Source organism: Myodes glareolus, chromosome 25, assembly GCF_982192425.1.
Source record: "Myodes glareolus chromosome 25, mMyoGla1.1, whole genome shotgun sequence".
Lineage (NCBI taxonomy): Eukaryota > Metazoa > Chordata > Mammalia > Rodentia > Cricetidae > Myodes > Myodes glareolus.
The window spans coordinates 20,701,013-20,725,160 of NC_142050.1; the positions used below are offsets into that span (position 1 = coordinate 20,701,013).

A 24,148-nucleotide genomic window follows, 5' to 3' on the forward strand; every position below is an offset into this window, starting at 1 on the left:
ACTTACTTGGAAAATGCAAAGGAAGGGGGAGGAGAACGCAGTTTACCCAGGCTCCCTCACCCCTTCCTGATAGGACCTACTTGGCAACGGCCGAGACAACCAAAACCAAACGAAAGACTTTCCCAAGGGTGAAGCCCAAAGGTCAGTCCCAAGCTGTGCCGGACAATGGGGACCCAGCCTCCTCTTGTATCTTCCTCAGGAGATGAAAGAGTCTTAATGAAGCGAGCTTCCCCCGCCCCTCCGCGAAGATTCTAAGCCCCAGCGGGTTCCACTCCACCTCCATCCGCGGGCGGAGGAGGGGCGCCGGGCTGGGACAGGCAGGGATCGGCCACGCCCCTCTCCTGCCGCTGCGCGACCCCGGCCCCCGCCCGCGCTCCTGCGCCCCCGCCCCTGCTCCCGCGCGCCGCGCGTGCTCAGCCCCGAGCGCGTTCCCGCACTCTCGCGCCGCTGGCTGCGAGCGCTCAGATCCTGGCCGCCGCCGCAGCCCTTTCAGGCAGGGGATAGCGTCCGGCCCTAAGCCCCGCGCCTGGTCCGGGCTCGGTTCCCGCGCCCACGCGCGTCTAGCCCTGCATTCGCCTCTTTATCTTCTCTCTCTCTCTCTCTCTCTCTGTCTCTCTCTCTCTCTGTCTCTCTCTCTCTCTCTGTCCTCTTTCCTCTCTCTCCTCTCTCTCTCTCATCACATGTCCACCTAGACCCTGGTCAGTCATCGGCGCCCCCTGCTTCAGTGTCCCCACCCTCCCCTCCGCATCCTAAGTTGCACCCTGGCGGCCGGCGAGGGGTCGCGGACCAGGCTGGAGATGCGAATCCTGCAGCGCTTCCTCGTGTGTATCCAGCTACTGTGCGTGTGTCGCCTGGGTAAGTGATAGGACCTCCGCGGGGCGGCCGAGCGGGGCTCAGTCCCTGGGACACGGCTGGGGGAGGTTTTCAGAACAGTCGGCAGCACCCTGGAAGTCACCCTGGCCTGGCCTCCTAGATGTCACTCGCGCGGACTGCGCCCCCACCCCCTCAGCCGCGAGGCCGCCACCTGCCGAGTCCCCTTACTGAGGCTCGCGTGGTCAGGACACCTGGACCCCCGAGTCGGCCGAGTCAGGGTCCCCTCTTGCGCACCCTCTCTTCTCCGCGTTGCAAACTGTGGAAACAACCCGGTGGACCTATATACGAGGATGAGTCTGTGACTGGAAATACAATCCAGCGGTGGCCAGGGGCTGCGCCCGGAACGTTCATTTTTATGCTCCTAGTACTGTGGACCTGAACGGAAAGTACACGTGTCTATCTTGAATTACACGCACTCCGCCTGAAAGATACTGAGCTGAACAAGCACCGACCTGACTTCTCGGTGGTTCTAGTACTTTCAATTTAGTCACGTTCAAGTCTAGGCAGCCATTTACAAAAAAAGTTTCAGTCAAATCCCTAGGAGCATTCTGCTCCAGCTTCCAGAGCTGCTGGTAATGGGCTTACCGGAGACCCAACAGCTCTTTCCTGAAGCCCTCCATACCATGAACGTGTTAAATGGACGACGTTGTGCTCTGCGACCAACTGTTTGAATTACCAGTGGTGTGTGTGTGTGTGTGTGTGTGTGTGTGCTGTGTGTTCTAATTTTCTTACTGAAAGCAGCCTTCATGGTGATTAAAGGACTATTTGGAGCCATTAACCTAAAATTTAGGATATATGCCTCGATTTGTGATTTTAACTGTTTAGCGCCCATCAATCCTATAACCCTACTTTTAACTTTTTAGATTGTTTATAATAAATGATATATGCGGCGTGCATTTCCAGCCAGTGGGAGGTGCTGCGTTTGGAGTCCTGGCCTTTGTAAACAGAAGTCGTTTCTGGTTCTGATGAGAATTGTGTCGCCACTAGAGTGATGATTGCCTGTACCTCACTCTGTTTTTTCACCTCCCTTCAGTCCCTAAGGCTTGATGAAGGTGTTCAGAACTGGTGTGCTGGACACCTTGCACACTGCTCGCTCACGTGTAAGACAGCAGGACCCCCCTCCCAGTCCCCTGCCTCCTTCTGACTGCAGGCTTGCAGTTGAATGCCAGTCTGGAAGATTCCCCCAGCATTGGAAAAACTCTTCTAATCCACACCTGTTGAATTTACATTCCCGCCTTCCACTCATAGGCATTTTAGCAACAAAGCCAGGTCCCCAGGTCCTTAAACTATTGTTTAAGGAGATCTCCCAGTATTAGGGAAGCAAATTACAGTGTTGCTCTGCGCTTCAGCAAAACACATGCCCAAGACTACATTAAGAATGGTTTTAGTTAAGAAAAACAACATCAGTTGCCACACAGTTCATCTGTTTGAAGTGTAAGGTTTGGGGGTATTTTGCAGAGTCAGAGTTGTGTGTCATTATTGGCATCTGACCCCAGAGCATGTCATGAGTCCTCCTTGCTCATTAACTGACATTCCCATCCCACCCATCAGCATTCTGTGTCTATTGACCAGCTTGCTCTGCACATTTAATCTGAACAGAATCATGAAACATGCAGCCTTTCGTGCCTGACCACATTCACTCAGCAGAAGGTTTTCAAGGTTTACCTATGTCCTAGGGAGTATCAGCACTCACTGTTTTTTATAACTGAGCTGGATCCCATTATATGCAAATCACACATTTACAAAGTTGATTTTTAGTTTTTTCCTCCATAAGGCATTACCTGTAGCCTGCTTAGGGTTGTATAGACTTTGGTTTTATTGGCCACATGCATCTGAAGACATAAAGCATCAGGGGAAGAACTGAATGCATTGTTCAAGACAGTTACAGGCTCATGTCAAGGCATCAAATCTAAGCCTATCCATTGTAATTGAAATATGAGTTTTCTTTCTTTCTTTCTTTCTTTCTTTCTTTCTTCTTTCCTTCCTTCCTTCCTTTTTTCTTTCTTTTCTCTTTCTCTCTCTTTTCCTTCCTTCCTTCCTCCCTTCCTTCTCCCTCCCTTCCTTTTTCTCTTCTTTCTAATGACTATTACTGTGAGAAGACTATGTTTTTATCCCTCGCCATTTTAAAGTAGCCTTTTGCATTGCTACGAATAATTACTAGTCACCATTCAGGAAATTTATTACTTTTGATTAGCATAATAACACTTTCTTGTATTTGGGATCCCCCCCCCCCTGCTGCTGCCACCTTCAGAGCAGGGCTGCTCTCAAGAGAGAAGTTTGCGGAAGACATTACCTTATCAGTGAATTATTTCTACACTAGAAATGAAGGGTCTCACTTAACATTGTATATTGTGAGAATTTTGCTTCTGGGAAACAGTTTTCTTCTGGAGGCATGATCTGTTTCCCCCGCTCCTCACACTTCAGGGAGGTCTGAGTGGGTCTGTCCTGGGAGCTCAATTTGAAGACCTGTTTGCTAATGTCTGTCTCAGATTGTGTCTGGAAATGGCTCCGTCAGCCAAGACCACAGCACCTAAAAGAAGTAGTTGGTGCTTTAGATCCACTTGCCACCAACTTGAGCGTCCTTCTGGTACCATTCCTGTGAATGTCTATCCATCTTCTCATTTCCTTCTCCTTCTGATATAAATTACAGATGAGACAACATAGACACAGAGAAGTCAAATGACTTTCCTGGCATCACACAGCCTAGTTACTCTTTATTTCTTCCAAACCAGACACTTCCTTTTCTGTGGTTTGTTTTTTGTCTCTTTTGTTTATTTGTTTTGCTTTAGACAGGGTCTCCTGTAGCAGGCTGGCCCGAAAAACTCTGTGTAGCCAAGGATGGCCTTGAACTCCTGATCGTCCTGCCTCCACATTCTAAGAGCTGATGTAGGAGGTGTGTACCACCATGCCTTGATGATGCCTTTTGTGTTCACTCTGAGAATGTGTTTTCCCATTGAGAATTTACAGACTCGAGTCCGGGATAGGATATGGCATTTCAGTCCTGTTTGCTTTCCTGCAAATGCCCTTGGTGACTTTCCTTGTATAGTCCCATGTTGCATTTATTTCCCTTTTAAAAATTGAAGCACAGTCTGTCATATTTAGGCGACCTCAATGTAATCTTGAACACTGTGGCAAATCCATACTGTCTCGTGATGAAGGTAGCCCCACCTAGACACTGTTTCCCTTCCTTTGCTGTTGTCTGCTGCACATAAAGAAACCAGCAGGGCTGAAGAGGTCTTGACACCTGTGCCCTCCACCCACACGTTCTGATTCAACCCCACACCGAAGACCTTTAAATTTCATTTTTAAGCCATTCATGATGGTTTATGCCTATAATCCTAGCACTTGAGAGGCTGAGGTTGGAGGTTCCTGTGAGTTAATGACCAACCTGGGCTACATAGTAAGCTTCAGACCAACAACCTCTTCTACAGAGTAAAATCTGTCTCAAAAACAACAAGAGCCAATAAATAAATCAATACCATCCCCCCAAGAACTGCATCCTAACCTTTCAGATTCTTACTCCATTGACAGCCAGTTGAGAGTAACTGTCTTTTCCAGCAATCTGTGAATGTGTTAAATGTGTTAGTTCTCAAATATTTTAAAATGCTTCCACTCACTCTGTTATGTTAATGGCGAGAGCCAATTTAAGTAAGATACGTATATGCATGTATCTGAAGTCATTAGAATTATCTGGAGTGCTAATACATGGCTTGTGTAATAGGAACCAATTTTTATCTATATCTGCAATTCTTCTGATATATGTATTCCACTCATTAGGCATTAAAGGGAAATATTTTATGCTATTGCACATTCTTAAAAAATAATTCAGTTTTTAAATTATGCTGCTTAGTACCATGGCCACTAGACATATGTGATTGATTCATAGTCTATCAAAATGACATCACTCACTTCCTTTGCTCACACTAGACGTAACAACTGAAGTACATCATAGCCTAGACATCTGTGTGTGTGACTACAATCAAGGGCAATTTTGGCACATTTCCATCACTCAGGAAGTCTACTGACTGGGAGATGCTGATGCACATGGCAAAAGTGCATACCTTGTAAACATGAGGACCAGAATTCAGAGCCCACAGTGAAGCCATGCGGGAGGGTTTCTGGTTGAAGTTCCAGTGATGACAAGCGAACAACACAGGCTTGTCTGTGGAGCCTACTGTTCAAACAGTCCCGCCTACTAGACAAAGCTCTGGGCCAATGGGAGACCCTGTCTCAAACAAAACTGGGTCGCTCCTGAGGAACGACACCTGAGGTTATCCTGTGACTTCTGCATATGTGCACACACATGTGCATGTGTGTCCCTGTGCACACATATAAAGAAAATTCACCATACACTGTTTTATGACAATAATACAAAGTCATAGAGAGCAATAATTAAAATAAAAAAGCAATCGTTAAAATAGTTTGAACTGCTGATGCATGGTGGTTATTTCTAGACTGTGTTCTGTCACCTTACAAAGATCCTGAGACATGTTGGTGGTTATGGGTAATGGGTAAAGATCTTTGTGGCCTTTATAAGCTCAAGTCTACAGGTGGTGATTTATGTGTGAGTGATCTGTCTCATACTATGTTTTCCTAATCTGTTTTTACCATATACCATATTTTCTGGCAGCACATCTGTCTTCCCCACTAGACCAGCTCTTCAAGGGCAAAGACTGTATTGTATTCTTCATTAGTTTCTTAGACCTGGCATCTTGAGGACATGCCTATTAAGTCCTTAAATGTTCAAGGCCTTAGGGTTAGCTTTCTATTATTGAGATCTGCCATTTTCTGTTGATCTCTCTTTGCTTCTGTTTCTCAGTCAAGACTTTGGTCAGCCTTGGCCTGTTCACCATTAATGCCTGTTCAGGCACCAGACCCTCATTTTCAGGGATTCTCTCAGATATACTTCTGAGGATCATCTAGATCCACAGACTATATTATCTATGCATAAATAGTAAAGTGCCCATGCTTAATATTGCAAGGACAGTTGCCATGGTAGTCATAAGTGAGCATTTAGCTGTTGATGAGTTGACGTGCGTGAACATGGTTATGTCCCAGAGTTCAGGGTGAATGTGCTTCTCTGTGTGTATGCTGTTCATGTGTTAGAGATGAGAGGATGGGGGATGTGGTCAGTAATAAGAAACAAAAGATCTTCTCCACAAACACTTTGCTTCCCATCAGCCCAAAGCCATGGGATTGGATAAATTTCATCAGAATGACCATGAGAGGTTGGTGGCCCAAGACAGTTCTGAAAATAAAACAACAGCCAGAGTGAAGAAGATGGGAAGAAAGTACTGTGGCACCTCACGATGTGCATTTCTTAGAGTTCTTCTATCATTTGATTCATCATAGAGATGAAGTACAGGGCATAGTTTATTCCTACACATAGCATGTCTGCAGTATTTTTTTTTAATGGAACTGAATTCAGATGGGTGGGGATTGGGACAGGTGAGATATTGCCAGCTGTGAAGAGGTGAAAAGCAGAAGTTCAGAGATTTGCTCTTTTATTATGATTACCTTCCAGGTGTTCCTCTCGATATTCTCCTCCCTCCCTTTTTACTGTTTTTGATGTTATTTCCTCTTTTATCATTACTTCCTTTGAGCACTGAGTTAAGTAATCAAGTAAACTTGGCACATTTCCTCCCCATCTTGATGATGAGTTGGACAGGGATGAAATTGATGGTATTTGATGCTATTAGTCAACGTATTTTTACTTTGTTAATATAATTTGGAAAACGTGGCGATTAGCATAATTTTAAAAGGATGGGTTAACAGATGCTTCTGCGGAAAATTCCCATGGTTAAAATAGGTTCGATTGTCTTTTATTTCTTCTGATATTTGCTCACAGATATTAAAGTAAACTCAATTATTCAGGGTCTTGGTTGATGTGAACTTGCAGGTCTGATTCATTAAGTGTGAGTCTTTTTGTGTGTTTGCTCATAAGGCATAAATTTTATAAATTTCTTTGGAAATACATTCTTCATATTTTTGGAAAGGATAATTTATTCATGAGTTGGAAAGAAGGAGGTTGGATTAAAGTATTTATGAGTAACGAGGCTACAGGTAGCTTCTCACTCACAGCGAATCATCCCATCTGTCTCTATCTGCCTTTCTTTAAGCATGGGTCTTACTACTAGACCTTTCTCAAACTGACTAACTCAGTATCTTGAATAGGAATACATGGGAAAAAAATGACACCTTTAAAAAGTGACCTTTTAAAGCAGATAGCATGGCTCCTACCCAAATCCTGACCACATCCTTTGAAATGCTGCACAGATATAAATAACCTCCCTGAGGTGCTCATGGTTTTCAATCACACCATCAGCCGATTAAAACTGATTTCTATAACTAAATTGCCATCCACGTTCATCTACAAGTTTTCTTGAAGAGAACATGTAAAGGTGTCCCTTGTGACACAGAGTTGTACAAAGTCAAGAGCTGTTCACGGGAGCCAAGGGCATGGCCTTGAGGAACACATATGCTATCACCCTCAGGTGTGTTTTTCTGCAAAAGTGATCATTGACTTTGACTGAGGTCATGAGCTTCCGATCCTGGCCACACTTTAGACATGGCAGGTGTTATTGTGTGCTTCCCCCACAAATTCCATGTCGAACCCCTGTCAGGATGCTAGTACTTGGAAATGAGACTTCTAAAGGGTAAATAGGTCATGAGGTTCAAGCTGGCATAAAATAAATTAATGCCTTAGAGAAAAAGGACAAGAGCTGTGTCTTTTCCCATCCCATAAAAACCCAGCAAGACGCCAGCCATTTGAAAGCCTCAGAGAATTTTCATCAGAATCAAATCTCTTGACCCCTTGGATATTGGACTTTCTAGCCTCAAAACCTGTAAGAAACAAATGCCTGTTGTTTTAGCCACTTGGTCTAAAGATTTTGCTGTGGTTCTCGGGGCTAGCCAATGCACACACAAATAACGTCTAGCTAAGCATGGTATAGTGTCTGAGTGCTGTGACCAAGACCCTCAGGTGACTGGAGGACACAGCCAGGGTCTGAAAACCGCCGATCTAGGCCAACCTCATGATACTACTAATCTTAGTTCATTTTCCTTCAGGTGGCGACACTGGCAGGCTGTGTGCCTTACTAAAACAAAGCCAGTTCCAGGGGACAAAGGCCTTGGAAAATGGCCCATCCTCTTTTCCTTTTCTTAAGGTAGCTTCAGTTTCAGAGTAATCCTAGAAGAGGAGCGTAGACTACAGCTGCTGACCTCAGAGTCTGCGTGCATGTCAGACTTCAGGAGGGCAAGAGCCTTGGGGCTGTTCCAAAGAGTCAAGTCTATCAGCAGCTGGGAAGACAAATGAACCAGCTTCAGAGATAAGAGTCTCAAGTACCGTTTGTCCAGACCCAAGCATTTATTATCTTTCCATTTGCCACTGATGCATATTCTTGGTGGTACCTAATCATGTTTTCTTATGAAAATTTCAGTAGAACTAGTTAGTGTTTTCTACTAGTTAAGTTAATAAAAGATTTTGCTATGTTTACCATCTATTTTATGCTATCCCTAAGCTAAAAATTTATCAATGTATAAATTATGGATGGTAAAATTTATAGAGAAAATATCAATTATTTATTATGTCCTGGCTCTTTGGATTTTTACTGTGTTTGAAAAGCCTTAATAACACATGCTTAAAAGCCAGTGATGGTCTTCCCTGGGTTGTCAGCTTACCTCTTCAGTACACTAATGCTCAGTAATGATAACATAAACACAAATGGATGCTGCAGATCTTGATTGAGGATCTTCTTTGAGATAAATATTCCTTTAGAAAGGATCTATACCTACTGGTTAATTAAAACCTCCCAATATATATATAAGTAGCTCCATAGCACTGACAACTTTGCAGATGGATTGGGTGGGGATATATGTAGCTTTAACTCATTATCTGGGAAGACAGCTGTTTTAAAACCATTCAGGGAGAATGGATAGGAAGACTTGAATGGTCAATATAGAAGCAAAAGGCATAAGAGCCAGCAAAGACATCCGCAGAAGCATGGAGGAGAGTCAGAGTTTGGTATTTGGAGAGGGGGAACGAGTAGGGTGGATGTATAGTAGTAAAACATTGTCAAATAGTAGGGAAGGTTCCATCAGCTGCTTGAACTAATGGAAACTTTGTAACTGACAGAGGATGACTATGAGGTTTTGAGTAGCAAAATAGAATAAAAAAATCTGTAGTTCTAAAATTTGGACTCTAATTTTTTTAACAATAACTGCTGTATTTGCATGTGCATATAATAGGGAGATAGATTATAGACGATAGATAATAGAGAGAGAAAGAGAGAGAGAGAGAGAGAGAGAGATGATAGATGTGTGTGTGAGAGAGATAGCAAGAGTGAGAGAAAGAGGGGGTTTGTTTGTATCTGGGTCTGCTTGCCTTTGTGGACATGTGTGGAAGGTAGAGGTGGGTGCGAGCATGTTTTCTCCAATTACTTTTCCGTCTTGTGTTTTGAGACCAGGTTTCTCACTGAATCTAGAGCTTACCAGTTTGGTTAGACTGGTTGATCATCAAATCCCAGAGACCCCCCACCTGCCTCTATCTCTCGGTGCTGGGGTTATATGCATACACCCCACACACCTGGCTTTGATGTAGATGTTGGGGTTCTAAAATCAGATCCTGATGCTCCTGCTGCAGGCACCGTATTGACCCATTTCCCCAGCCCAGGTATATAGGTTATGGGACAACACAGGTATCAGAGGAAGGTAACGGGAGCGAAGTAAGACAGGGCATCAGGCTCCTTCAGTGCTGTTGCTGTGGAAATTTGCTGGATACTTGAAGTGTGAGGAGTGTGAAAGCACCACACTATCCTCATGCACGACTTTAAATCCTAGCAAGCACTTTCAGATACATCACTTCAGGTGATTTAAGTCGAATCGGAGTATTTGATAGGATGTGATGGCATTATACGAGAACAAGATATTGATCATCCTCAAGGGAGTGTCCAACCTGGAAAGGTGAAGATGTAGCAAAGAACTTAAGAGCGTCCGAGAAATATCCAAGCAGGGAAAGAATAGGCAGCAAACATGTCCAGTTCTAAAAGGGCTGATGACTTAGAAACAAAGGGAAAGAAAGTGCGGGTGGCAGCGTGAGCTTTCTTATTGATTGAAGAATAAGACTAAGCCTGTTAAAATGAGCCCCAGGCATTGAAGGGAGCCATTCCTCCAAACTGATTAACTCGGTGAGTTGGGCAGCAAGCAGAGCAAGTGGTGCTGCTTATGGAGAAACTTGACGAAAACAAATGTCTTTTTAAGGGTGAAAGGACCTGAGCAGATTCGTAGCATCGGGTTCACCTGCAGCGCCCACATCGACACTGTTCACTTCATTGACTTGGGAACGCCCACATGGTGTGTGTCCTTTTCCCAGTGAGCGCACACACTCCTGTAGCTGCAGCCAGCAGACTATGGGTACCAAAGCTTTCTTAATTATCCGTGAGTTCATATGAACCGAAATATATCATAGTCATCTCTCATAAACTAGTATCTCTGGAGAGCGCTCACAATGGAGGCTTCTCATTAAAAACATTGTGACAGGAAATCATTGAAGCATTAGTCTTCCCTGATTTTGCTTAGAAGTTTATTTTTAATAGGGAGATGAGAGGAAAGAGGAGAGAGAGAGAGGAAGGGAGAGAGGGAAGGAGAGAGGGAGGAAGAAGGAGAGAGAAAGAGAGAGAGCATGAACACCACACCAACTCCTTACTGTGTGTATGGGTTTTTACTTGCCATGGCATGTGTGAGGACAGAGGGAAACCTAGGGTAGCATTCTTTGCCAACCACTTTCTTTAAGATTTAGTTTTCTTTCTTTTTTTTTTTTTTTGGTTATTTGCTGCTGGGTGATCCAGTCTGACTGGTTCACAAGCTTCTAGGAAGTTTCTTGTTCTTATCTTACTGTAAGAGCTCTAGGAATATAGATCTGTTGTTTGTGTTATCATGTATTAACATGCCTAGCCTTTTCATAGACCCTGGGAATTCAAACTCGAGTCTTCATACTTGCACATCAAGGTTGATGTGTTGGGAATTAATGAACAAAAGATTTTGTTACTTACTATTTGTCTCTTTAAGATAAATTTATGATACACAAAGTAGTAAACTGAGAAATCATGTAGCTTAGGAAAGGAAGAAAGTAGCAACAAAGCCAAAATGTAAGTCTATTTTTCCATATGTAATGGAAATATAAGCACAATTTTCCATATATGATTAAAAATACAGTATATTGTACTATGTAGAATTTGATAGCAAGGTTAAAGTATGTTAAAAATGGTTGACTGAATATAAGATATGTTTGGTTGTGGTCAATTTTTGTTTGATGACTTCCGTAATAGGAAAGTAGTACATAATATTAGTATTTACACAGTTATGCTAGTATATTATAAATTTATAGTTACATAGACATATATACTCATGCATAAATTAATGAGGATTTATAAATACATTTATATGAATAGGCATAGACATACATATGTATGTTTCTTGTTTCTAAAAATGGAAATACCTTTTTTAAAGTATTAAAACAGTATCTCTTTTGTGAGAACTATTCAGATTAATTCTAGCACACTTGTTGATTTTTAAAAAGATTTATCTTTATTATTTTTATTTATATGTTTGCATGTTATTATTTTTATTTGTTTGTTTGCATGTGTATCTGTGTGAAATTATGCCTCTTATATTGTGAACTATATTTCATGCCAATGGAAACCAGAGAGTAGTGTTCAGTTTTTTGGACCTAGGTTGAGTTATAGGCAGTTGTGAGCTGCCTGAGGTGGGCCCTCAGAAAGAGCAGCACACATTCTCAACTGCGGAACCGTCTCTCCAGCCCTAGTGTTGACATTTCTGAGTCTGGCTTTCTTTCTGGACCCAAGAAGAAGAAAGACAAGAAAGATGCCCACTGCTCCCTGTGACCCGAGTCAGTGCCATGCTCTCTGCAGGACCTGGGCCCAGTTCGATAAGTGACACTCTGTTTAGGAGGTGCTTCCCGGAGTTACTGTGTGCTCAGCACTACACTTGGGCTTGAATCAACATTTTCCATTCTTGAAGGGGTAAATCTCTTTATAGATACAAAATACAACCTGGTGCAGTAAGGTCATCAAAAGGAGAGAAAATAAAACGTGGAAAACACTTTTGAAAAGTCACACGCGTGGGAGCAGCCCTTCTCTCTTCCTTTCGAACGAGACAATTCGTTTTTTCCTTTCATAAACATAAGCCTCTATGTGTCCAGTGTTTTTTCTGTGGCAGACCGATCTTTATGGATTTGAGACCAGGTTGGTCTACATAGCAAGTTCCAACCAACGCTGTATGTAGATCAAGACCTTGCCTCTTAAATTTTTTTTTCAGACTGTAGATTGTTTGCTCAAATTCTCTGAAATGCGTTTAGCTCTCAGTATTCCTCCCATCGCACTCAAGATAATCACGTAGCTAGGGAAGCATTCAAACAAAGTGAATAAGTTAACACCCTCTTCGTGTACATTCAGTTCACTATCCCGTGCTGGGGACATATCACATGCTTTGTCCAATTAGACCTGTTCTATCATGTAGACAGAGGGAGCTGCCTTTCTATCACAAAGGCCAGCTCTGTGTGCTATAATGTTAAAGAGTCAGTCAGGAAGCCTCTAATTTTAGGCTTTTCTAGACAATTCTGAACGTAGATAGTAATGTCTGCTGAATGGATTTCTTGAAGAGTGAAAACACATTTAATTGGACACGAGTGGCTAGGGCAAGCTGCCCTGAAATCCTATAAGACAGCACAATCCGGACTCCGTCTATCCTACCAGAAAGTGCCCAGAGATGCCTGACTTGACAGTGATCCCAGCATATTTTCTTGCTAATCTCTCCGCACTTTCTGACTGTTCAGTATTCTTGGCAGAATTAATCAAAACACAAAACGCTTGCATGCTCTTCAGTAAATTCTAGATTTTATACGAACCTCTCTCCCACTGGCAAGATGCCTGTAAGACAGCCTTCTGGTTTAGTTTTCGGAAGGAGCTTGTTGCAATATTTAAAAGTTAAAATCCTGCAGAGCAGTGGTGGTGCATGCCTTTAACGCTAGCACTCAGGAAGCAAAGGCAGGTTATCTCTGTGGGTTCGAGACCCGACTGATCTACAGAGTGAGTTCCAGGACAGCCAGAGCTCCACAGAGAAACGCTGTCTCAAAAAAAAAAAAAAATCATCAAACTAACAACAACAGTAACAACAAAAATCCTGCAGCACCTGTAAATTGAAGGGTGGGGGTCTTTTGCTTTTATGAATTTTGAAATTTATTGCAATTTAGGCTAGTAAAGATGAATAATCAAATAGCCTTTCTATTATAGTCATTGCTGTTAAGTCATCTTTCCATGAGGCAGGTCTTCTGCTGCCAAATGTGCCTCTGTGCGGTAAGTTATCACTTATAAATACATGGGGATTGTTGGATTTTGGATGGGAGTCTTTTGGATGAAAGCGCTCTGACTGCTGGAGATCTGCTTGGGTGATTGCACAGCTTGAGAAAACGAATGGAAAACAGGTTATCAAGGAAAGACTGGCCCAGACATTTTGTGAGGAAGTTATTGTGCTTGACTGTTGCCCCCTAAGAGGCGGGACTATGCACTTTCAATACGAAAATATTAGCATGCACATGTAAACTTAGAATTTGTGGACTGGAGTTGAAATCTCCATTAATTATTCCTCACAGGGTTCTGTATGAACTCAATAACTAGAAATGATATGGTTTTGCACGTATTTTGTATGTCTTTCTTCATCCACCCGAAAATCCTAGAAATACACAATAATTAACCAAAACACAGAAGCAAAGGTTCTCTGCCTAGGAACTGCACACCATCCAGTGAACATCATTAGGTTCTGGACATAAATAACTGTTTTTCCAAGGCCGACATTAAAGACTTTTTTTTTTTTTTTTTTTTTGGAAGTGTGTAGCAATGGATGTGGGGGATCCTTGCCGGGGACTCGGGTCCTAAGGGGACTTTGTACTTTCACAGTATTGTTGCTGTAACTCTAAGAGGGAAATCTTTTGCAACTGGCCTCAGAAGTGAAGCATAGTGAGTGAGGTTTGCCAGAGTTTCCGACCGCAGAAACCTTTGAGGAAACAGTGGGTAAGATTCTTGTGTTTACACTTGCCGTCGCTGGGAAGAACACATAGGCTCGTGTGTCTTCCCATGTCCTGTGATGTACTTCTGGGGCATCCAAAGTGCTTTAAAAGCTGAACTCAGATTACTTATCTGATTTTTCTTCAATCCTCATATACTGCTCTTTCCCCTTGACTCTAGACTTTTTGTCATTCAGTGGTGGCTTTTGGCCTCTTTAATCTATAATTGTGTCCTCTCTGTAACCTTCAACATCACGGTGTCCTCAGGCCACTGCCTCCCTCAGGACCCAGCATTCACCCTGCTTTCCAGCTGCCCCACAGTTTGTTTTTTCTTGAGGAAACAAATCTCAAGATTTACATCCACAGGGCTATAAGGCCATCTTGCATATGTAGTAGATACTCAGTACATTCTGCAGTCTTTATGAGTGCAGTTCCTTCCAATCCATTTGTATGGAAGATGGAAAAACTAGTATGATCTAGCTAATGATGGGCCCTCTGCATCAACTCATTCAGGGCACTCTTCGGCAGTCTAAAAAACTTGCAATCCCAGTTCCAGTGTTGGGAATTAGAATTCATGTCACCCTCAAATTCACTCAATTCCTCTCATTTTTCAAAAGGTAAACTCAAACTGGGTCAATCCAATCACATACTAATTTTCACAGGCCCAAGTGTCTATATAGATTTTGAACCGAATTGGCACACAATCACGAACAACTTCCTAAGGGCTTTTGCTCTCGGCATTCAGACTTTTAAGAAAATTAAGCGACTAGAATAGAGTACAATAGTGAATGCAGAAGAAGGGAAGAAAGATGTCTGTGGCCAGAAACATGAAAGAAAGAACACTATAAGTTTCTTTATTCTGCGCAGCGGTGGGAGAATCTACTTTTTGGCCTGCACAGCGGATACACCATTTCTTTGGGTAAGTTTCCCCTACGTTTCCTGTCAAGCCGGGGTTTTAATGAAACAAAACGATACCGGATCCCTCTCACTAACACTTCTTCATCCCCCCAACACCCTAGTCAGCGCCAGCCAAGAGCGTTTCTCTCAGCCTCTTTTATCCCCCTTTTTCCCAAGAACAAGATCAGATATGTGAGATCCTGTTTGATTCAAGCTTGGAGAAAGTGCTGTGTATCTCACCCCCATGGGTTACCTGCAGCTGCCAATAGCAGTATTGTCCTGGGTCCTGGGTCTATACTTTAAATCCTTCAAGCAATAGAAAAGACTTATAGAGCAAAAATTATTTTCCATGGAAGAGAGGGCTGGGCTGTTGACATTTCAAAGTCCTTAAGAAGTGAGGATAGCAAAGCTGTGCCCAACTCCGTTTGGAGGCCCTCAGAGACATTTTAAAACCACACACTTTGTGTCGACTCCGTTCCTTCTCTCGGAGCTGTTGGCATCGTTTCTCTGGTCTAGAGAGGTCTCTATGACTGCAAATAGAAGTCCACCACTAATGCTGCATTAGTTCAAAAGAGTGACGTAGTAGTCATGACGCTAATAGACAAGTGGAAAATATTCTAACACAAATAATCACACTGAGGGGGAAAAAAACCATTATTTTTAACTAGACGTGAATTGAACTGACAATGAATTGCAAGAGATTTAAGAACTTTAGATGTAGGTTTTAATGTGTTTAAATGCAACCAGGACGATCTTTAGGAATATAAATGAAGAGAAAGCAACACATCTGAGGGAAATAATTGCTTTTCTCAGATGTAAACCCCCAAATTGGATTGCCTGATAGAACAGTGATGTTTGATAGAATGTTAAGTAGGCAATTAAAAGTGTAAAAGCCCTCATTTCATTAAATACTAAAATCAGCAGTATTCATGCTAATAAAGAATTGTCAGATATCTATAAGCAATGATTAAGGCTCTTGTGGAACTCCAAGTGGGGAAAACTAGGCTTTAAGACACAGTTACATAGGGAATCAATTAAATTACTCAAGTTTTGAAATCATGAGCACAGGGATGAAATTGGTAGGTTTGACACTACTTTTTAAGGAATACATGTTTCATTCAGCTCTTGGAAGAGTTTAGCTTTTGACTTAAGTAAAATAAAGTCCCACTTAAATATTCAGTATAAGGATGCTCATAGAAAATTTGCCATTTTAGCCACAGCCCTTGAGAGGCCATAAGAATATTAGTTATAAAAGTGCAAACAGTCTGTTTCGAGAAATATTTGAGAGTGAATGATGTTCTCATCAAAAGGAGAAGTAGATATTCAGTGGGAGAGAATATGGCAAGGTTGTCTTGAATTACTGTGAGGGGACCCTGGTATCCTGGAGCAAAATGAACTGAATGCTCTCAGAGGAGAAGCAACTCTCTAGGTACAGGATTCTTTTGTCTGTGCATCATGTCCATTTGTAATCAAAGCATAGATGCTTCCTCTCAGGTTTCTCTCTTAGTATTTGATAATGCTAACGATTGTTTTTTTAAACATGCTGACCTATTCTCATTAAAGCACGTATTTCCTTTTTGGCTGGGGAGATGTTTCTGTAGATAAAGCGTGCACCATGCAAGCAAGAGGACCGGAGTGTGGATTCTAAAATGCCATGTAGAGCCTGATGTGATGGTATGCATCCGCAATTACTGCATTCCTACAGAGCGATGGGAGGGTATAAAAATGAGAACCCCTAGAAGCTCCAGGTCAGCTAGTCCAGTGTTTGCAACAACTAGCAGGCAACACCTGTCTGACACAGGGGAGCAGGTGAGAACTAACATCCAAGGCTGTCCTCCAATCTTCACTCACATGTCATGAAGTGCGCATACCGTAGTGCACGCATGTCCACACATGTGAATATGCACACACACACACACACACACACACACACACACACGAATAAAAATGAAGCCTCTGCCACTTTTCTGGCCTTTCATATATTGCGAACCTCTTAGAATTTTTCACAGTTAGCATTCGTATTTTCTCTCCTGCCCCTTGTTTGAGTCTGCAATAAACAAGAATATTCTCCCATCACTGCAAAAACTTCCCTTGACCTATCTCAGCAGTGCCCTTGAATTTGTTATTTGTAATGGGCAGAGTTCTCTGTCATCACTTATCTGAGCCATGGTTTGTAGTTTGTAATTGTGATTCTGGAGATGCTTGTTGCCTCGACGTCCAGAATGTCTCACGGGCCCACTTTCCTACTTCCTCATCGCCATCTTTCAACCCCTTGATTCCTTCTTATAGCTTCAGTTCTAGCATTAGAGCCCCCCCCCCAAACACTCATGCCTTGAGCTGTACTAATGTTAGGACCCTAACTGACCCCCCACGACTTATATGTTGAAGTCTTGATCCCCAGTATATGCACTGTTGGGAGAGGATAGAACATTGATGGAGTGAGGTGTAATGGAAGGAAATAAGGTCACTGGTGACATTTAGACTATCACCCCTTGTTCTTCCTCTCTTTTCTTTCCCTTTGTCATGGGAAAAGCAATGTGGTCTGCCATGTTTTTCTGTTCATGATCACTGCCTGGCTACAGGACCAGTACAATGGAGCCAGTCACCATGTTCTGAAACCTTTCTAACTATCGGTCAAAATATACCTCCCTCTTTTTTAGGGTGATCGCCTCCGTTACAGTATTGAAAAGGTGCTAATATAGGCCGCTTCTGTCCACACACTCACCTGACTGCCCGACAGTCTCTTTTATACATTTTGTGCATTGGTGTCTCCAGGATTTGTATCTGTAGGCCAGAACTCTTACTTGAACACCAGACGAACAAATCTAACCACCCATTTCACTATTCAGTGGACTTCAGTGGGATCTGCTGACCATTCTGGCTCAAGCTAAGATCCTTGGGGCCATCAGCAAATCTTTCACTGTCCGTATTAACCTGCCTACAAATGTGGGTGCATCTTCTGAACAGTCTTCCCCCCGTCATTCCTCACTTGCTTTCTCAGACTAGCTTCCCAGCTGGTTTTCTTGCCTTGCTTCACCCATCATCCAGGGTGAGCCTGTTGAGCTACATGTCCCTCTCGATTTCCCATTTCCCTCAGACTAGCCATTGTCTCTACAGCTCTCACCAAGCTCGCAGTGGTCCAACCTCTCATTCCTTCTTCAGTTGCTCTTATGCAAAGGATTGGTGATCTGCTGCTTAGATTTAAAGTCAAGTGGAAAATTGTATCATGCCAGTAAACATCATTTTTATTTGTTTTATTAATGAGGTTTAGAATACAGTTTGATTGCATTTGAGGAAATCTCAACTGCATCGTTCAGACACGAAAATTCCCTTTCTTTCTGGTTATTCTGCAAATCCATGCTGATTGGTCATACATATGTTCCTGTAGTCAGTGGAACCCACCCTGAGGAATGTGAAAGCAGGAGAACGGGCCACGCCCCTTGCTTGTTGCTGCAAGGGCTGGACTGGTCAGGGTAGTGCTGAAAAGCCCATCCTGGTGGCAAAGACAAGTGAGAGCAACACGAAGGGCTGCAGGGTCTCCACGGCACAGGGTAGCAACAGGCTGGAGACCCCTGGTCTCTGCTACACGATCAATGCTGGGCCCTCAGTGGAACTCTTTCTGAACATCCTGTTGGTGCCCTGTGTTGTGGAGATCTTTCAGTCCTGGGTGCAGGGTGCACCTTCAGGGCTAGCACTAGTGTGCTGTCCAGGCATGGCGTAGGGGACACTCTCCATAGTCCACAGCTGACAAGGGGACAGGGACTGTTCTCCCTCTATTATGATCTTCAGGCCCAGCTCCTCCACCTGCCTTGGGTGTTGGTAGAGTGAGTGTGGGGGTGTGGGGGTGAGGGAAGATATAATTCTGTAGATTGCTTTCCTGCCAAACAAGACAGGGTATTTTTATGTTCATTGAGAAAAATGCAAAGGGGTAGTATTTTACAGCAATTGGGAATGCTGAGAGAGCAGGTATTTTAGTACTTCGTATGTTGTGGGAGCTTAACATAGACATAGTTTTATTGTATTCTGGTGCTTTTTTACATATCGTCTAGTATTCCATACTCCTGATCTCAAAAATAAAGATTTCTTTGTCTTAAAGGTTAATTCAAAAGCGTTTGAGATAACTTATATTGATCTAGGACTCTTGGGTCCTCAACCTTGCTCATGCTATGACCCTTTAATATAGCTCCTCATGTTGTGGTGACCCTCAACCATAGAGTTATTTTCATTGCTACATCAAAAATGTAATTATGCTACTGTCTTGAATCAAAATGTAAATATCTGTGTTTTCCAGAGGTCTTAGGTGATTGCTCTGAAAGGGTCATTCTATCCCTCCCAAAGAGGTCACGACCCACAGGTTGAGAGCCGCTGCCTGACATGCTAATATATAAAGTTGATGGCAGCCTACAGTCTTTGCACCAGACTAGGAAAACAATTTTTAAAGAATTCAAAATGCCAGATTCTTCCTATAGCCAGGTAAATCACAAAGAAAGCTTGTCTTAGCATCTTTCTGCCCTCCCTGATGTGTTCCTTCCCATCTTCCCTGACACACACTGCTCCAGGTGCCCTTAGAAGGGCAGCATCACCATGGCCTGCACTTTGGGGCCTAGTCACTAGACGATCTCGGCTCTCTAACAGAAGTTCACTGTTCCGCCTTTTTTCTTAATCAAACCTGTCTTTTCCTTTGACTACTTAGTTGTAGATTTCTTTAATGAGTATCAGATCAATATAATTTATAATAGATTTTTGAATAGCCACAATTAATGACACATACATTTGAAGAGTGTTTTAAATCAATAATTATTTGATTGTTATAAAATAGGTTTTTAAAAATGTATTATGTCAAAAACATACAATATAAGGTGTACCTTCTTATAATTCTGATTCTACAGTATAATATAGTTCACTACAAGCATGCTGTACAGATGATGTTTGCGAAGTTTTTTCACCTCGAATTTCAGGAAACTCTCAGTAAATATCAACTCACATGACTTCCTACCCAAAGCCCCAGAAACCACCATGCTGTTCTCTACATCTGAGAGTTTGAGTATGATACTGAGCCATTTTCGCAACAGCCAAGAGATGGAAACAGTCTAAGTGTTCACAGATGATGAATGAACAGAGAAACTACCACACTACCACACGCGCATGCAGTGGAATTTCACTCAACTTTAGAATAGGACAGTTTAACATATGTTGCAGCACTGATAAGTCTTAAGAACATTATATGCAGTCAAATGAGGCCAGTTACAGAAAGATAAGTACTTCCTAATTCTGCTAGTATAGAGTAGATATTTCTTCTGAGCATAGGGAAACAGGTTTTGTGGCATGAGACATTTTTTACTTCTTATGACCTCTGTGCATTTTCTTTCCATTAGCAATATGCTTGAATCTTTAAGTTGACAGGGATTCATTTCGTAATGATGGCTATTTTCTATATGAACAGAGAAACCAGCTTGGTTCATATTATCACATTAGCAATGATCCCTTGAGATATTCAGTTAATATTGTATTTTCATGTGATATTGATAATACTGTATGGACATTATTGTTTTTTTATATTATTCATGCTTTAGTTTCTGTTAATTCGCAACTGAGAAGTAGAAGAATTTAAATTTGTTCTTCATTTGTTCCTTCCCAAGTCCTTTGCTTTTAGTCCCTATCACCTTCAGTGATGATGAGATCTACAGAAAATCGTGGGAGGAATTAGGATTTGAAATTGGTTTGACATAGTTCATTTTAGCATATACATTTCTAAGAACTGATCTCTATAGTAGAATATGTATTTTTTTTCCTGAAAAACCAGAATCTTGAGTTTTTCAAGTTGACATTTGGTCCTTGGGCTGTGCTGTATGGTGTTCTCAGACGTGAGTGAGTGTGTGTGTGTGTGCGCACACGCGCGCGCGCGCGTGTGTGTGTGTGTGTGTGTGTGTGTGTGTGTGTGTGCACGCATGCGCACACGCACACAAGAGCTTCTGTTTGTCCATGGTGAGCTCAGGAGTGTGAGTGTTCAGGAGTGTGGGTGTCCAGGACTGTGGGTGTCCATGATGAACTCAGGAGTGCAGATGTCCCCAGTGAGCTCAGAGGTGTGGGTGTTCACAATTGTGAGTGCCTGTTCTTGTGCATCCCTCTGTACATCCTTTTTTCATGCAGTTTTGGCTTGTGTGTAGCCTTTTGGCCACTATTTGTCTTAACCATCATCACTCACTAAGATGGCGTGGTCTTAGATGTTCTGCTCATCACAGGTCTATGCTCGGCAGCTTCCTCTGGCTCTTTCCCATGGCAACATAAAATCAATGTCCACTGCTTCCTGGGAAAAAGTGTTAGTGATCAAGAATTGCTAAGTGATTGTCTGGTCAGAAGAGAGAGGGACAAGGCCAGTTTTTCTACTCACAACTTTATTACTCTTGCAGTCATTAAACTAGAGATTTTAAGCACCTGCTATTCCCCCTGAAAGCTTATATATTAAAACAGTCCCATTAAATCTGTTTTTTAATATTAAGGAAAAAAACCTCTTCCTAGGAAAGTAACATCTTGTTAGATGTAGCATATACCACTTTGGCGGCACATTTAAGTGCTATAGTACCAGAAAATGATACTGCCAGTATCTACAGAAGTATGAACTTCAACAGAATATAAACCACAGAAGCATGTGGCATGTCAAAGAATATATATAGCTCTTATAAATCTCATTCTGTTGTTGTTTTTTTTTTTTTTTTTTACTTTTTTGGGAGGCCTGCCTCCCAGCTCCTCAATAAATCATACACGAGGCTTATTCGTTGTTATGAATGCCCAGCCTCAGCTTGACTTGTTTCTTGCCATCTCTTCTTAGCTTAAATTACCTCACCTACTTTTGGTCTCTGGGCTTTTTCCTTTTTTTACTTCTGTATATCTTACTCTTTCTCTGGCTGGCTGGCTGGCCCTTGACGTCCCCTTCTTCTCTCATTGTTTGCTCCCTTTCTACACAAATGTCTCCTCCTGGTTAGTCTCTTTGCCTGCTAGCCTCGCCATTCTTTCTCCTGCCTTGCTATTGGCCATTCAGCACTTTATTAGACCTTCAGGTGTTTTAGACAGGCAAAGAATCACAGCTTCACAGACTTAAACAAAGGCAGCATAAATAAAAAAAAAACCCACACTTTTACATCGTTAAACAAGTGTTCCAAAGCATAAACAAAAGTAACACATCTTAAAATTACTTTTCACAGCAAAATCCCCTTCAGGGAGACTTCCTTTAACCATGGAGAAGGGGTTGCTGGGTTTCTCACAGTTTATTCAACTGACCTCTAGAACTCAACAGAAGTGAGATGTGTTTTTACTCAGCCTCAAAGTTCTGTCTCACTATTTTGAGAAGGTAGTTCTCTTGTTTAAAGAATTTCTGGGAAATTTTTTTATCTGCTGTTCTTGGTAGCTGTGATAGAAATAAGTAAGTATTATCTCTGCTGTAATCAAACCATATTTTCTAGAACAGAAGAGGATGAAGTTTGCTTTCAACCCTAACTTTAAAAAATCCTGTTGTCTTTCCTACTAGCATACTGCTAAATTCACTTATAAGGCTGCAATTGCTTCAGGTTGGTAAGGGAATGAATTTGAATATGTTATTTTGAAGAAACTGAGAGATCTGCCCAAGTAATGCTGCTGGGTGCTTTGCTAATCTATGGTAGAACAGGATGGAAACATCTCTGAGAACAAATAATGTCTGTTACAAAGAGAAATTTTCCTACTCACAATCTATTGCAAAGTCCAGGGGAAATTTTAGCAAGTGTTTGATGCTAATTATCCTTAGGCAAAAGAACAATAGAAAGCATATAAGGAAGAAGTGAGTTAGGGGAGCTGGGGAGATGACTCAGATTGGAAAGTGCTTGCCCTGAAAGCATGAGGACCTGGGTGCAGATTCTCTGCCATTATGTAAGAAGCCAGGTCCATCACCTTGCCCTGCAATCCCATTAGCAGAGAGAGGGGGATTTCTGAGGTTCACTAATCAGAGACCACATTTGGAGCCAAGAGAAGTTAAAATATAAGCTAAGTCTGGCAATATCATCTGTTTTGGGGAATTAGTTCTTCAATCATTTAACCATTATGATTTCAGTGGCTGAATAGCGGGAACTGCATTGCTTTGAAGCAAATCGCTGGTCATTTTCTGAAGCATATTCCAGCCCAGTCAGTAACTCCTCTCACGACTAAAGTCTGAGCAGAGGTGCGATGGTCAGTTAGCAGAGCAGAACAGGATACACTGAAACCTGAGAGACAGGTGTCAAGCTCATATTGATTCTCAGGGTGGAGAGGTCAAGTTTGAAAGTTAGAAGAAAATATGGAACATGATTGGGGTAAAAGATAGAATGAGTTGAAACCAAATGCCAAAGATGCAGGGTTACCAGTGTGTACAGGGTCACATTCCTGGTGAAGCAGAATCCAACACCACTCAGGCAAGGCCCGGCACTTGGAACAGGGACAGACTGTTTGTGTGTGACCCTTTTCTCTTTGTCTGAAGACAGCTGCTTCTTTGCTGTGCGATCACATTGTTTCAACGTATCTCTTGATTGGATCAGATAGTGTTGGTGGCTTCCTTTTTACTTGATAGCCATTGCTTGTGCCTGTCTCCTCTTGCTCCATGTGGAGTTCTCCGTGGCACACAGTAGTTCACTACATAGGAACCATGTAGAATTGTGGAACTTGAGAGCTCCCGTAGATCATTTGGATGCCTCTCCGTGCCTGAGTTTGACCTGGCGTTGGCTAAGATGGGCAGAGGGGGATAAGAACTTGCCTGGGGCTAGAGCATGTTCTTTTATAGGAATTGTTAGGAGTGTTTGGGATACAACAAAGAAATGAAATCTCTGCATTTGAGAGTCACCTGAAAGGTATAATGTGTGCTGTTTCTTGTACATGCTGTACTTACCAGTCCCTGCTAAGCATTTGCACTTATCTAGTAATTTAGCTCTGAAAGCTTTGCAAGATGTGTTACATCCATTTGATAAAAGAGATAGAAGCATAGGGAAGTTACACAACTTGCTCAAAATGATGGTAGTAGTTGTAGTTACCTCACAAGAAGCAACTCAAGGGAGGAAGAGTTGATTATGATTTATGGATAAGGGGCGGCATAGTCCAACATGGTGGAGGAGGACTAGAGCTTGGAGCCAGATACAGCTGGTTCTATCTAAGGGAAACAGGAAACAGAGAGGTCCAGTCCAGATTCAGTACTGGCTTACTTCCTATAGTGAGGGCCTCTACCTCCTAAAAGTTCCACAACCTCTAATATAGGGTCATCACTTTGGAAACTAAGAATTTAAACAAGCCTGAGGAAGGTGG

General features: G+C 42.4%; 1 protein-coding gene across 4 annotated transcripts in view; it reads left to right on the forward strand.

Moving 5' to 3' along the window:
• Positions 1 to 455: 455 nt before the first annotated feature.
• Positions 456 to 24,148, forward strand: part of Ptprz1 (protein tyrosine phosphatase receptor type Z1) — a 176,712-nt gene continuing 153,019 nt past the window's right edge. For 2 of the 4 annotated variants that reach the window (XM_087901872.1, XM_087901873.1), the window contains exon 1: positions 456 to 855. In XM_087901872.1, coding sequence (XP_087757998.1) covers positions 798 to 855 — 58 coding nt within the window. In that variant the 5' untranslated portion in view covers positions 456 to 797. The remainder of the gene's footprint in view (positions 856 to 24,148) is intronic. The other 2 variants (XM_087901874.1, XM_087901875.1) reach the window with 1 other exon arrangement.